We start from the raw sequence: 16,274 nt of genomic DNA on the forward strand, positions 1-16,274 counted from the left end.
TAATGCATTCCTTGGTGGCATCTGTTTGTTACGCAAGTAGGTACAGAATGCCTCCTTCTGTATGTTGGTAAAATGACACACACCAGCATAACCCCAGATGAGTGCCACCAACAGGATGCAAGCCTGGGATCTGTGCAAAATATCTGTGACATGCACCTTTTTAATGCTGTTCTTGCTCCCGATCCCTCCCTCCCATACGTTTGCCATTGTTCTTGCTCTTGTGCAGGAATGAAACATGTTTCAGCATCTGGTGGTTTATTTTGCTGGGCTGCATTGACATGTCAAGATACTGTTTCTCAGTGAGGAATAGAGAAATCTGTACATTTTCCTTCCTTAATTTATGTCACTGCCTGCACACTATGTGTACTGATGCTGAGATGGCTTTCTGCCTCCCTGCCTTCCAAAGGTGCCATGTGCCCGTTCTTTGCCTTCCCGGTGCCCTCCTACTCACTTGTCCGGCTGGCGTTGTCGTTCCCGTTCTCATAGCTAATCCTCCCGCCTTCGTCTGTATCGGACCGGTCCTGCCGCTCGTAATGCCTTTCGTCTTCCCCGTTTTTGTCCCGGCTGGAGACGGACCTCCTCCTGCGCCGTTTCCTCCTGTACCCGCGTGGGACTGGCACCCCAATGTAGATCGAATGGTAGTCTGCTAGGGAGAGAAAGCAGAACAACGGATATACAGATGGACAGAGAAGGAGGCAAATCAGAGTCTTGACCATCATCATCATCATCATCATCATCACCATCATCTCCCATCTTCCTCTTCTTTTAAGGGCTCTCTTTTTCAAGGATAGCTTATTTTTCAAATACTTGTTGACTAGCATCCTGTTAGTGACACATGCAAGAGTAAGTCCAACTTAATGCATGCATACATATGTATATGTGTATGTGTATGTGTATGTGTATGTGTGTGTGTGTGTGTATATATATATATATATATATATATATATATATTATATATATATATATATGGTTCTTGTTGCAGAGAGATCAGAATTCTCTATGTCCTGCAGGGAAAATGTGAGTCCTGGACTTTGGGAGATCTGTCGCATTTCCCCTTGTGTGGACCTTTATGGTACATCTGCTACTGCAGATTTCAGCCGTTGTCTTTTAAAATGCAGGCAAAGCTGTGAACATTTATAGGAAGGATACAAAACACATCTATATGACGGAACAACAATAACAACCACCCTTTTCCAGGCAGAGAGTTGCCCACTTGGGCTGCATCTGTACTGGAGAAATAACCCAGTTTGGAACCACTTTAACTGCCTTGGCTCAAGGCTATGGAATTCTGGGAGTTGGAGTTTGCTGTGGGCCCGGAGCGGTGGGAAGCACTCCTCAACTTGGAACACGAGGGAGAAACCCCCAAAGAACGTACCTTCTTCGTCATCATATCTCATCCTGGAGGTGCTGAGGCCTCTCTCGCTCATGGCGTCCTCGTCGTCCATCATGGCTGCGCAAGGAGCACTTCAGAGAGAGAGGGAAAGGAGAAGCAACTGAAATGCAACATGCTTGAAAAACAAAAACATAACTACAGATGCACCTCTTTTCCTCCCATCCTCCCTAAACAGAAGCAGTATATTTAACAAAGGAGTTTATCAGACAAGGGAAATTGGAAGTATAATCCAATGGCAATCTGAACGCAATCACGGGGTTTCACGTTATTGCATGATAGACCGCCACACATAAATTCGGGCAATGGGAAGTCAGTCCGAGTGCAATCATGAGGTTTCACGTTATTGCGTGAGAGACTGCCACACGCAAATTTGGGCAATGGCATGCTGTTTTCAGGCAATGGAGAGCCAGTTTGAACGCAATGTGTATTCATGTAACTGCGCAAAACTAGCGACTAAGTGAATGCGTTCTGGCCCCACTTTCTTTTCATACGAATTTAAGAGAAATTCCTCCCATTTGATAATCTGCAGAGTCTTAAGTCTTTGCCAGATTTGCATCCTGATTTCACATGGACATGAGACTGTGGAAGTCCTTTCATGCACAAGGAAAACAACAGCAACAACAGCAACAACTTTGCCCAGATATTTATGCAGCCCAATAGCTGTATTTTGTCCTCCTCTAAGATGGAGGTAGTAACACAGAATCCCAGAATTGGAAGGGACTGTAGAGCCACTCAGTTCAACCTGCTGCTCAATGGAGGATTTCCAGCTAGAGCTTCCTTGATTCCTTTTAATGTTCAATATTAAATTCCTTTTAATGTTCAATAGAAATCCATCCTCTCTAACTTCAGACCCTGATTGCTGCTCCTACTCTTTATGGCAACCTTGGATACACTTAAAGAGTGCATTCATGTCACGAGGCTGAAAATGCCCAACATCCCCAACTTCTTCTCAGGGCTGTTCTTCTCCATCCTTCTTACCATCCCTGTTGACCCTCTCTAAGCCCATGTCCTTCTAAAAATGAGGTGCACAGGACTGAACACAAGAGTCCAGGTGAGGCCTGACCAGCACAGGATTGTTGTTGTGTCCCTTCATTTCCATCTGATGGTGACCCTAAGACGACCCTATTATGGGGTTTTCTTTGTCCAGAGGGGCTTTTCCTTTGCCTTCCTCTGAGGCTGAGCGCATGTGACTTGCACCCATCTCTCCATCGTCTTTCTCTGTGGAGCAGCTACAGAGAATTTTTGGCATTTATTTTATTTTAAAACCCAGAATGCCTATTTCTCTCCTAATTGCTTCATGTGCACCGATTGCCCTTCATGGGCGACTGGCGAAGATGCATTTACCCTCGCTGGCAGCAAAATCAATCGTGCCCAAAGTCACTTTGAGGCAGGGCCAACCGCCGACATCAGGCCAGGGCTTTTCCCCCCACCGCAACTGCAACCGTACATCTGACACCATTCGTTCCTCCTATGGCTGCAAAAGCACTGCCCCAAATCTAGGAATAAGAAGGCTAAAGAGTTGAATTATCTCTTTGAACAACTGCTAGGACTCTTGGAGGGGAACATCTTCTGAGCTGTGAGTCCAAAGTCTATTGCAGTTAATGCACCAGAACAGAACACCAATCAAGTGGACCCTAATTCCTAGCTAAACTATTTTTGCCCCAAAGCCCACTTGTGAATATTTAGGATGCAATATCCAAAAGGATTCTTGCTAGGGAATTAAATCCTCCCTAAATTTTGGGAAAACTTAAAATTTGTGCAGTCAAACAGGCAGAGGATGGGGTCACTGAATGCACAAAGGGCAATAAGCAAATGAGCAAAGACCATTTCACTGGAGATGCCAGCCACAGATGCTGGTGAAACATCAGGAATAAACTCTTTTAGAGCATGGCCACATAGCTCGAAAAACCCACAAAAATCTATGGATGCCAGCCATGAAAGTCTTCGACTTCACATGAGCAAAGCTTCCTTTGAGGTAACCCTGAGATTTACTTTGAGATAACCCTGAAATTTAGACACGCTGTTTCCCAGAAGAAACACTCAGAGCTACAATACTGTCAACGTATTTTGGTCAGCCTTGAGAGGAACCACCCTACTACTCCACTACTCCACTTTTGGGTCAGCGATAACAAACCTCCAATATATTCTTAACATGCGTAATTCCTCTACTTACATTTGCAGCCTCCCAGGAAAGAGTCAGGATTAAATTCTGGGGATCTGCAGCATCTGGTCAACGGCAGGTCTGGGTTTCTGTCCAGTTCCTGGGGTGACTTTTGAGTGAGGAAAGAAAGAGATGGGCGGTGAAGCGGTGGTGGATGCAAGGACAGTATTGACCCCTCGTGCCGAAGGCCCTGCAGCAGACTCCCAATTGAAACACATTCGGGGCTGCGCTGATCGATACTTTCAGAGCGCAGAGACATTGCCACGTCATGGGACACAAAGACCATTCTGTGTCACCATTGAATGTTGCTCATTGAGATAAAACATAACTTAAGCCCAAGCCATCAGTTCTCAGGTGGCACACATACCAAACGGGCCAGATTCCTTCCATGGCCGGGGGCACTTTTTGGACGAAGGGGTAGAAAGTCTGTCATGGAGCCAGGCTCTTTCCGGGTGAATTGTGAGGATGGACAAAATGAGGATGTTGCATTCATCAACAGGAACATCATCTCTTTGTGGGCTTCCCCAGTGAGATTTCTGGTTGTCCTCTGATGGCAACAGAATCCTGGTCCCAATGACTCCATTTTGGACTGAATCTGTAGTTCGTCTCATTAGAAATAATCAGACTTAACTTTTGCACAGCACTTTTAAATACATATAGACAATATATTAGATAAAATGAGTAACAGTCTGACTGCCAGTGTTGAACCTCCCCACCTTAAAAAAAGTGTCCTGGAGTCCCAGATTCAGGCAACGGATCAAGATTTCCTCCTCCTCCTCCTCAGCATCAGATGCAAAAGAAAGGTAGAGCTGGGTACCAGTGTGGCTCAGTGGTTTAAGTGTTGGATTATGATTCTGGAGACTAGGGTTCGAATTCTGTTTTGGCCATGGAAACCCATTGGGCGACTTTGGGCAAGAAGTCACTCTCTCTCAGCCTCTGGGGAAGGCAATGGCAAAACCCCTCTGAACAAATCTTGCCAAGAAGACCCCACCATAGGTTCTCCTTAGGCTCACCATAAGTTGGAAATGACTTGAAGGCACACAACAACAAACAACAACCATCATCACAGCCAACCCCTAAACTCTGGATGACCCCCACTCCACCCCATGGCTTCTCTTTCCATGTCCAAAAGCTGGACATGGATAAAACTGTTTGCATGGCTGGACTATGGAGCTACCCTTCCTCCAGGTCGTGGGGAAAAGAGGCCACCTTCCCCCGCTTTCCAAGGGAGAAGCCTGGTTTAGGGTCCCCAACCCGCCTGGCACACAGCTCTCTCCTCCAACATCCTTCTGATGCTTTGCCCCCTGAGTCCACTGCCTCTTTCTGCCTGGTCTCACCCGCCCCTCTTTTATGGCCATCGATGCCAGCAAGGGCACTATTGACTCCCAGCGCCAAGGCCCTGCAGCTTTCCAATTGAAACCAGAATCGATTCTTTTGCAGCGCAGGCAGCAAGGGGTCACGGGATGCTGATGGCTCTCGTCGGAGGAAGCTACAGTCCAGAAAATGCCTCCCGTGGCATTTGCTGCCAAAATCAAGGCAGGTGCCTCAATCCTGGGACTGAACCACAGGTTCCCTCTTTGCCGGGAAGCTCACGAATGTTACATGAACTCTAGATCCCAGCATCAGCATCAGGTTGAGGAAGCTGGGGAAGTTCCCCCCATTAGGTCCATTAGCTGCCTGTGGCTGGAGCTTGGGCCAGAAAACCCTGAAGAAGTGGGCAGATTGGAGTCTTGGAGCCCTAGCCATTCCCTGGTGCCACCGGCCAGAGTCCTCCTGGTGACTGATGCTAGTTTACCTTGGGTTTTTTGCTAGCACGACTCCTTTGCATTACAAACTCCAATCCATGAATGCAAATATGGACAAAGATAATGAATTCATGGCACACTTTGTTGTTGTGTGTCTTCAAGTCATTTCTGACTTATGGCAACCCAAAGGTGACCCTATCATGGGGTTTTCTGGGGCTGAGAATATTGTGACTTGCCCAAATCCACCCAATAGGTTTCCACTGCTGAGTGGAATCGAACCCTGGTCTTCAGGATTGTAGTGCAACACTCAAACCATTGCACTACGCTGTCTCTCTCATGGCCCACTATACATCTTAATGCAAAAGTCCTCACTATGGCACATATAACCACAAGAATCTTTTCAGAGATTTGAACTCTGGGAAACTGACTTTTGGTAAGAAGATCCATTGCTTTCACATATTAACAATAACTGACCACTGTAGAGACCAGAAAGATCCAGCCCTTTAAAAACACACCACACAAAAAATGCACAAACAAAACCCTCATCACACCTTCTGTCCTCAGCATCATACAGTATCCACTTTGGACCAGGAGATGGTGCTAAAAACCCACATGTTTTTCTGTGCCAGGAACGCAAGAAGTGCACATTTCCCCATATTTGCTGGCATTTTTAATTCATTTGCAAGCTGAAATATTTCCCTTGGAAGTTAACATGAGTGGAAAGCCCTCACCTGAAGCCAAGGAGCTTCATGGTCCCCAGATTGTTCTTTTAAAGTGATGCATGTTTTTAACTGATGTTGTGTATTTGTTAATCTCTTCATGTTCCTATGGTTGGTCATGTCAAGGGACTACCTTTACCTTTACCTTTTTGGAAGCTCCTCACCTTGATCCATGGGGAGAGGTGGGCAAGAAATAACAACAACACTGAAATCTTTGGGTGTCAGTGCTACTTGCCCATAGCTAATTTGCAGCTTTTGCCTTGAAATGCACAAATATGTTTGCTTTTAAAAACCTGTCATAACAGCAACACAATACTAACTGAAGGCAAGTTCAAGGTAAAAGGCCGTTTCTCAGTGGACTGTTTCCTAGTAGCAGAAGCTATGTATTATGTGTTCAATCTTCTGTGGAAAGTTTTACCTTGGGACCCACACCTTGGTCTCCCTCCTTTGCAAATTCCTAGCCAGCAAGGAAGGAAACGTCGGGTGAATCTCCGATGCCGCTTTGCAGCCATGCGTTCAACCTCCAGGATCAGCATCATGTTGCTGTCAATGCTTTGTGAGCGCATGTCTTTTGGTCTGACAAGGCCCTTCCCACCCAGAGGAGCTGTCCAACAAAGCCAAGGTGGAAAGCCCAGCGGGGAAAGTCAGACAGAGATTCATAAATAAAACATCTCCACCTTTTGAAAAATCAAGACGGCTGTGGCTGAAGGAAGATAGCAGAGATACATCTGTCTCGAATTGGAAAAGGTGTCACATTGAAGACGGAGCAAGTCTGTTTCCTTCTGCTGCTGCAGAAACTGGGAGCAATGGATGCAAGCTCCAGGGAAAGAGGTTCCACCTAAACATTAGGAAGACCTTTAGGATGGTAAGAGCTGTTTGAAAGTGAAATGCACTTCTCTGAAGTCTCCTTCTTTGGAGGTTTTAAGCAGAGGCTGGATAGCCCTCTGTCAGGAGTGTCTGGATCGTGTCTTCCTGAAGGAAAGGGGGCTGGATTGAGGACTCTTAGGTCCAAGCTTGCCTTTTCCTACTGCTAGAGTCCTAGGGTGCATTAAATTAAGTACCAGGAGGAAACAAGACTATGTTTTATTTTAAACTGAGACATACCAAAAAACCAAAATCTATGGAAGCCTCATAATCAGTAAAAACGCATCCTATGCAGCCTCAGTTACGAACAGCACAGACACACAACCCTCTATGTGTGCACACACACAATCTCTCTTCCAAAGACCAGCACACCCTGCAATGCCTACTTCTTGCTCCACTAAAACACCAAAAGCAGAGAGCGCACCCAGCTCACTGCTCTCCGTCCCTTGCCTGTGGCTCCTCCAAGCCTTTGCCCAGTCAGTCTCTTGGTGGTCAATGCTCCAGACGGCCCAAAGGGGTCATACTTTGCTCTGGCCAATGGCATTGTCCACCACATCCTCCCCAGCCCCATCGTCCTCTTTGCTGTGGACCGGCAGGTAGCCGCCTTCCCTGGGCAAGCACCAGCACCAGCCGGCCCCTGTGAGGTCCAGCGAGTCAAAGTCAAAGTCGCTCATGTCCAGCCGCTTGAAATCCACAGTGTCCAGGCTGTCATGGATGTCGTCCAGCTTCTGCCAGTAGAGCCAAGCCATCACCAAGCCGACAGCCTGCAAGAAAAGACAGGAGACACACAAATGTGCTCAAGCAGATATTTTGAAAGGCAGACGTGGCAATCTTTTTGGCGGGAGGCCGCCATTTTCTCCTAAGCTGCATTGCAATACTGGCCATTGGGATCCATGTCAGTGGGGCTGTGAATCCACTCTTTAGACCGAATGTATCCAAGAGAGATAGCCAAGGGGCTGAACCATATTCTCAGGATATATGCAACACATTGAATCGCTGCTTTAAACCTGGATTAAAACCTAGAGGGGATCCACTGCTCCACTGACATGGAAGCTGATCCCATAAAACTGGACTAGTCAGTGTTCCTGGGGATGGCTACAATGTACAGAGCAGCATAGCTCATGGCTTCCAAATCTCTGTAGGCATATGTTTCTCTAAGTGTAGGTCAATCTGCTCCAGATTTTAGTGTGAGCTTTAAAAAAAGGTATCCTAGATGCTGCACCTTTTTACCCCACGCAGCTTCGGACTCAACACTTTGGACATCTCCATTTGGATACGTCCAAAGAGAAAGATACAAAAGGGTCCATTCTGGGGAACCCTTGGAAGTTAATGATCCTGTGCATTTTAAGAAATCCAATGCAGGTGGAGTTCATATTTTTTTTTAAAAAAATGCTCAGTTCATTTAATTCCCATAATTATCAAAGAGCTCAATTTGTAATAAGAAATTAGTCTTAGAAATCCCCATTAGCGTCTGCAGCAGGAATAGTCTAGTTCAAAACACAATCTATTAAGAGACAGTACAGCTTCCGCTTCCTCTCTCCCTTGAAGGCACACGTTTACATACATACATATGCTGAATATTCTGAATATTCAGAATAAATAAACTGAATATCAAGACCTTCTGCAATGAAGGAATAAACCATGCAGAATCTGCAGGGAGAGTCTCAGATCCGAGCCACAAAACCACCATCGCTGGGTCTTCTTTACCCCAGATCAAGAGGATTGACACTGTGTATTATCCCAAATTGGTATATGGAGTTATTTCAAGAGTGCTGCTTCTTCATTTGCAAAGTGAGCTTATTTATAACTTCGGATCCCACCTGGCGTTTCCCTTGATAACAGCCCTAATGTAGCAGCAATTGTGAGCAACAACATTGCAAGCGAGAATGCAGCTCCTTCTTTGTAAATAATGAGATACAATTTGTTAGCTGGAGAACAGATGCTGCTGATAAATACTAATTGTAACGATATTAATCAACACCATCCTGCCTCCTTCGCTGGAAACAGCAGGCGGTCGGACAAAATCTAGGGAGAGATGCCTCTTTTGCATTATTAACCCCTTGGCTGCTCAAGCGAGGACTTCTTTGCAGAAGGAGACAATCTGGAACAAACGGCGGTCATGGATTATGGCTTTGGGTACGCAGGTGTGTCCCCATTGTGTATGGGGCAAAAGCAGGATATAAATAAACGTAATGAATAAATAATCCAAGTGTTGAAAAGAAATACAACCTCTCCTTTGACCCCAGCATCACCAAGAACAGCAGCTGCCACCATCTTATCTGTCAAGCAGTGATGGCTGACACTTTAGAATACGCTCTTCTTACAAATGCTATCATTGTGATCAAACGCACGGCATGCGTTCCACTTTCTTTCAACGACCAGCAATGCTTAATTGGCCAAAGGAGGGTAGGAAAACAAAACAGACATGCGTGCAACTGACATTACTATTCCACCTTTAAGTCTCCCCAGAAAACATTGTCCAGTCTCCGTTCAGTTGCAAAACCCATTCTGGATGGAAAGACAATAATTTTATCAATCTCATTGATCTATTAGGTCTTCTCTAGTTGGGATTAGCAAAGGGTTACACCCTCCATCCTCTTCTTATATTATTATTTAATACATCCGGTGATGATGGGAATGAGGGTGGCCACATGGAAAAGAGGTCAGGTCTCCTCTTCCTTGAAAGATGCACGGAAGAGGAGATTTCAGACAAGTCTTTTAAGACTATGGATTTCAGAATCCTCTTTCAAGTCCTGATTCTTCAACATACACATCTTCAAAGTATGGCTCTTGAATACTGTATTCATTAAATCTTGGCCAGATTGTTTATTCTGATAAATGGGACATAAACAGACACTTGAATGAAGATTTCTGCTTGCAGCTTCACCATTGAGTCCTGGAATGTGATGTTGTACAGTGGGCCCCTGATATCCATAGGGTTTTGCTTCCAGGACTCTCTGCAGATGCTGAAATCCATGGATACGCAAGATCCATTATATACAACAGTGCAATAAAACGTCTTGTTGCTATTGTTGTTGTGTGTCTTCATGTCGTTTCCGACTTATGGCGACCCGTATGGTGAACCTATTATGGGCTTTTCTTAGTAAAATTTGTTCAGAGGAGGTTTGCCTTTGCCTTCCCTTGAGGATGGGTTTCCATGGCTGAGTAAGGATTCGAACCCTGGTCTCCGAATTCCTAGTAATGCTCAAACCACTGGGAGGTCAGTCGGCACCCTTCCCTGACTGACTGACCTCCCAAAATAAGACCTCCTAAAATAAAAGCCCATAGCTATTTTTATTATCTGCTTATCTTTTAACCGTTTTAACTAATTTTAACTTTAATGTGTAATTTGATTGTTCTTTTGAATTTGTAATTTAAGTGTTATATTTTATGGTGGTGGTGGGTTGGGGGATTTATGAAATTTTGTGATTGATTGTATTATGTATTTTATTATCCTTTACTGTTATTATTATTATTATTATTATTGTCAATGGGGATGCTTTGATGGAGAGTTCCTGCATGGCAGAAGAGGGTTGGACTGGATCAGGGCCCTTCTTGAGGTCTCTTCCAACTCTATGATTCTACATGATGATGATGATGATGATGATGATGAGATGTTGATGATGGTAAAATTGCAAAATCAAGGTTTGCTTTTTGGAATTTTTTTGCTGGGGGGGAAATTATTTTCAAGCCATGGATGTTTGAATCCATGGATGAAGAAGAATCTGTGAGTAACAAGGGCAGACTGTAATGTCAGATATCTGCACGCCTTTCACTGTCCTCGAACATTACAGCCGGTGTCATTGGTCTTGGGGTCACTTCAGAAACATGTCTTCTGCTGCAACCAATTAATGTTCTGTCTTAATTTAGCCCCAAGCGATTCCTAAAGGGCTGCCATTTGGGGACAGAGTCCTCCTGAAAATGAGATTTAGTCAAAGGGAGATCAAGGAGAGAATGAAAACAATCAAGTGACAGAAATTATATTTATTGCATCCATCCTCCATCATTTCTGTCTTGCGTTGGCTTTGGTGCAAAGAAAGGATGCTAATGATGTTGTTTGTTACTAATCAGTCCTTTAAACGCCTTGTAAACAGAAACGTGAGCGAGTGCGGCTGTTTTTTAAATGCCCCGTCAATTAGATTAGACTTACTCTATTTAATATTTAAGAGTCTATTATGTAGAAAGGAATATACAGGAGTCTGAACAATTAGCAGATAACAAATTGGCAATAAACACACTTTGGAGGGTAGGCTATCAGGAAAAGAAGACACTCATTAATTAATATTAACTAATAGATGAAGTATGGAGACTGGTTTGAGCATTAGACTATGACTCTGGAGACCAGGGTTTGACATTTTCATAATGGAGCATTTACAAAAGTGCTGAAACCAAATCCAGATCATTGGAAAGCCTGTATCTCACCATAGAAGCTCAAGAACTTGGTGCCCATGTTGCACAGTGGCCTTATTATGGGATCCAACATCACTATGATGGAATAGACTAACACTTTGTTAAAAGCAGACCAGATCCTGGCCTCGTATCTTTTACTTTAGGTCATTAATGGATGCATCTGAGGAAGGAGACTGAAGTCTAGGAAAGAAGCTCATGCTGCCAACTTCTTTCTTTCAAAGGTGCTACAAGATCTCTCTCGACATTATTATTATTATTATTATTATTATTAATTATTATTTGCATCTAAATGCACCTGAAGAAGTAGACTTAAGTCTATAGGAAAGCTCATTGCTGCCAACTTCTTTCTTTCAGTGACTCTCAAAGGTGCTAAAGGTGCCCTTTGCGTAGTGATTTTCCAGACTGACACAGCTAGGTCTTGCAGTTCAATGAAAGGTGGTTCAGGAAAGGAAGAAACAGACTTGGTTTCCATTCAGAGGATGCTTTAAAGCAGGTGCCATTTGAGAAGAGGCTTTCCTGTCTCTTTGGTACCAAAGACAAGGCAATTGCCTCTTTTCAAAGGCAGCAACTTGCCACCTGCAGTTTTTTGACAGCGCTCAGACTAAAAATAATGCCAGAAGTTTAAAAGGAACAGTTGCCTAATGAATAAGGACGCCTTTCGAAAACCAATTAACGGTCTTTCAAGTGATTGATCACAAGTGATTAATCAACCAAACTAAAGGTACTAGGGCTTTTCTTAAAGCAAATGAGACTGAAGTCAAAGGAATCCTGTACATTTTAAGGTAAAACCTGCCTTTGTGTCCACAGACTTTCATCAAAGATGCTTGTAAAAGGTATAACAGGGTAATAGTTTTTTCATCTGCTGGACTGGTTTTGTATGATGTGCAACACCAGATAAATGTGTTTTATTTAATGCTCACTTTCTTCTGTAGTTAACATTAAACACTTGAAGTGCAGTGTGCTTTGTAATAAAATTAGTGATATGGGAAGATCCAAAGCTGGATTCCACTTTTAATACAAACTGCATAATATTGACCATCTAGAAAATACTCTTTCCCTTAAAGCTGTGCAGACCAGGCTTAATGCATCCCTGAATCATGCACTTAACACAAATACACAAAGAGAAAAGTTCAGTTCTGTACACATCTGCAAAACATCACTATTCCCCCTCCACTTTGTGTGAATAATGTACTTTACATTAACTGCCCTGTCTCAAGGCTATGGAATTCTGGGAGTTGGAGTTTGTTGTGGGCCACAACATATTCCAACACCCAGAATTCCATAGCCTTGAGCCAGAATAAGAGTTAAAGTGGTGCCAAACCGGGTTATTTCTCCAGTGTGGATGCAGCCTACTTAGGGCACTGAACATTCATGGACCTGTCCAAGGTGCTGAGTTTATAAAGGAGCAACTCCTGATCCTCAAAGGAGCTGAACCAGTTTCATCAATGGGTTTCAGCCCCTTTCAAACAGTTCCAACTAAGATGGAAGCCATTAGCTGCCATGGTTTAGTGACAATTTCCTAATCTCTCTTGGTCTTCCAGATAGTCTCTTGCATATTCGTTATTTGAGACACTTGTATATTTATTTGTTCATTAATAAACAAAAACTCTACTGTTTCTGATGTCCTTTAAAGCCTGAGACAGATCTCAGTCTGGGCTGAGGCTCATATGCGCCTTATCCATGTAGTTAATTTTATCCAATATTTTAATAACTGTGCGCATGAAAGAAAGTTTGTGTACACTGAAGCATTAGAAAGCAAAGGTGTCACTATCTCAGTCACCCATGAAAAAGTTTTGGTCTTTGGAGTATTTTGGATCTTGGATAAGGGAAACTCAACCTGTTGTTGATTAACAAGGGATGTCAGAAACAGTTGAACAAATACACAAATGTCTCAAATAATGAATACACAAGTGCCCTGAAGCAGGAGGCCTCTGACTAGTTGCGCAAATGTAGAAAATGAAGCCGTCTTCCGCGACAGCTCCTCCTGCGATGATGGACAGGGGATGGTTCAAACATTTCAACACAAGCATCTGCTTCTCTGTGCAGATTAACTGCTGAATATTAATAAACCGCTCTCTAAAATTACAGCAAAAGTCACAAGCCCCTTGCAAAACAGGGCCGGAGCCATTGGAATGAAATGCTGGGGCTGGATTAGCTGGATTAGAAGTATGCCACAGGTTGCCATGCGTGCCATGCAACTGGTGAGCGATGCCACGTTTTCCTGAGAGTACAATTAAAAACCAGAGCTCAAATATCTTGGGTCACAATTAACACAGCGGCGTGAAAGCCATTATTTACACCACCAGCAGCAGCGGCAATAACAATAATCCCTTTTTGGAATAAAGGAATGAGGTTGCAGAACACCCCGTTTTTGCTACAACAGGAACAGGAGGAGCAGAGTAGCATTGACGCATTGAACACTGAGCTCCTTCTCTGCTTGACTCTTCCTTTACATTGAAATTACAAAGCCTAAGAATGCTCTGGGAAGCCAATTGACGGTGCCAATGGGGTGATTTCAAGGATGTCCCATAGAGGTCTAGAGCTAGAGTTGCCCAGAGCACTATTACTTTAGGACCAGAAGCATAGAGTTGGAAGGGACACCAGGGGCTTTCCAATCCAACCCCATTCTGCCATGCAGGAATACACAATCTAAGCACTCCCAAGGGATGGCTATCCGGTCCCCATTTTAAAACGGAGACTCCATCACACTTTGAGGCAATGTCTTCCATTGTCAAATTAATAGGAGAAGGATAACAAGGAGGAGGCCAGCCTAGGGATTTTTGCATGAAGCTCCATAATGTGGGAACAGACACCAAGAAGGCTTTCTCCTGCATCCCAACCACACACCTATTTGGGAGCTGGTACTAAGAAAAGAGATTGCTCTAAGTCTTTGAGATCCCCTGGACCCACATTTCACAGGGCTTTGTAGGGCGCAACCAGTGCTCTGCTGAACACAGGCTTTCTCAGAGACAAACTCCTAAAAGATGGAGCTGCCTGTCTGTGATTATTAGCTGAGATGGAAACTCCATGCCGAAACTCTTAAGAGGCCATCTTAGCTGGTGGCCACCATCACATCCTATTCATGTCAAAACATTTCTAGACTACCATTCCAGATATTGTCCCAAGTGACTTGCAGTCCTTAAAATAATGATATGAAATAGGATAGGAATAGCACCTAGCAAATAATCAGCTTCTCCCTGAGGCTGAGAGAGTGTGACATGCGCAAAGTCACCCAGTGGATCTCCAGTACAAACCCTGGTCTCCCAGTGTGCTAGTCCAACCCTCAAACCAGTATGCCGACCCTTTGCATGGTGTGCCTTTTGTGCTTTTTTTAGTAGTCCCAATAAAGGTATCATTGTGTTGTGGATTTTGGATTTTATGGGATAGGACAAGGAAATGTATCCACAGACTGTTCTCAACATTTATGTGAGTTTGCTGTGGCTTATCTCAGCTCCGCAGAGACGGAGAGAGAGAGAAAGAGAGAGCGGTTTATGAGATGTGAAACAGTCTGGAAAAAAATCAGTGACAGGACTGGAAAGTAATGAAATACGATGCGACCGGTGCTAACACAGAAGCCGTGGCAAGTCGCTTTTGAACAGCAGCAAAGAAAAGATTTGGTACCTGACTCAATATTGCTAGGATTATAGAAAAACAGACCTGGAAGGAGCTCCACAGGTCACTGGGTCCAACCCACTTCTCAATGCAGCAAACGCAGGTAGAGCATCCCCAGAAACCAGCTTCTTTTGGAAGGCATCAAATGCACCAGACTGATATGGAAGCTCCGCCGTTGTCTTGGGAAGGAGAAACACGCAATCCTCCAAATAACTATGGTAAAGCAGGAGTACTTACATACCTGAGGGAGCAGCAAGGAGCAGACAATTCCCAAAGTGGCTTCGAAGTTGTCCTTCATCCACAAGCCGACCGCATGGATGCAGCCACGGACGTGGATCGTGTCCACCAGCTCCAACCGCTGCAAACAGAACAATCAGCATTAAAAGATGATATTTTGAGTCTTTATGAGCAATTGGGGGTTAGAAAGCCACCATTGTCTTTATGTAAAGGACAGCAGACAGGGACATTATGCAGCACTTCAGATGTTATTAGACTGAAACTCCCATCATCCCTGACTGGCACAGCCATCCATAAGGGATCATGAGAATGGCATCTGGAGCGATGCCTGTCTCCTCAATGCTACATTTACAGCAAAAACAATTAGGGTAAACCCATTGAATGGTGAGTCAACACAAAGGCTAACCCCATTCATTCAATGGGTTTACTCTACTTTCTAGGGATAACAACAGGATTTAAGCCAATATGTGCTTTCTGGTTTGCAATGCTTTGCATCTTGTGGAACAACACTTTTAATTCTCTGCCCACAATCACTCTGGTGGTCATGGAGCATGTTAATATCCTGTAGTCCATTGGAAACACCTCTAATTAAATCAGTCAAGGCAAGGGTTTTCTTTTTAAATTTTGAATTAATCTGTCTGAACAAGGATTAAAATGACCCACTTGGCAAGGCAAAATCTGGGTCAGGCTCCTAGACCCTCTTGCCATCTCTCAGGAAGGGCAAAGCAAAGGGAACTGGCAATCCAGGGCATCAAGGCTGGCATTTTGGCCCCCAAGACCTATCAATGGTAAAGGATTAGGGGAACTGTAGTCCAGAACAGCCAGAGGACCAATGCTTCCTCTGCACTCTTGCAATGAAGAGGCAGAGAGGACCTCCAAATAATGACCCACTAGGAACATCTCTTGCATTTGTCCCATATTTACCAGCATGGCTTAGTGGTTTGAGTGTTGCACTATGACATTGGAAGACCTGGGTTCGATTCCTCACTTGGTCATTAAACCCACCTTGGGCAAGTCACACTCTCTCAGCCTCAAGGGAAGGCCATGGCAAACCTCCTCTGAACAAATCTTGCCAAGAAGATGCCATGAAAGGGTTGCCATAAGTCAGAAATGACTTCAAGGCACATAACAAC

At 44.3% G+C, this 16,274-nt stretch overlaps 2 protein-coding genes across 4 annotated transcripts in view; both read right to left on the bottom strand.

Annotated features, from left to right (window-relative positions):
* SLC4A5 (solute carrier family 4 member 5) overlaps window positions 1-4,394 on the bottom strand; it is a 40,685-nt gene extending 36,291 nt beyond the window's left edge. For both annotated transcript variants that reach the window (XM_042474696.1, XM_042474697.1), the window contains exons 1-3: window positions 3,567-4,394; window positions 1,376-1,464; window positions 452-646 (exon numbers count right to left, since the gene is read on the bottom strand). In XM_042474696.1, coding sequence (XP_042330630.1) covers window positions 452-646; window positions 1,376-1,448 — 268 coding nt within the window. In that variant the 5' untranslated portion in view covers window positions 1,449-1,464; window positions 3,567-4,394. The remainder of the gene's footprint in view (window positions 1-451; window positions 647-1,375; window positions 1,465-3,566) is intronic.
* A 2,693-nt stretch (window positions 4,395-7,087) lies between these two features.
* The window catches only part of LOC121934066 (tetraspanin-15-like), a 29,161-nt gene continuing 19,974 nt past the window's right edge, over window positions 7,088-16,274 (bottom strand). The window contains exons 7-8 of one of the 2 annotated variants that reach the window (XM_042474064.1): window positions 15,146-15,262; window positions 7,088-7,646 (exon numbers count right to left, since the gene is read on the bottom strand). In XM_042474064.1, the coding sequence (XP_042329998.1) occupies window positions 7,401-7,646; window positions 15,146-15,262 (363 nt within the window). In that variant the 3' untranslated portion in view covers window positions 7,088-7,400. Of the gene's footprint in view, window positions 7,647-15,141; window positions 15,263-16,274 lie in introns of both variants that reach the window. The other variant, XM_042474065.1, reaches the window with a different exon arrangement.

Source organism: Sceloporus undulatus, chromosome 6, assembly GCF_019175285.1.
Source record: "Sceloporus undulatus isolate JIND9_A2432 ecotype Alabama chromosome 6, SceUnd_v1.1, whole genome shotgun sequence".
Taxonomy (NCBI): Eukaryota; Metazoa; Chordata; class Lepidosauria; order Squamata; family Phrynosomatidae; genus Sceloporus; species Sceloporus undulatus.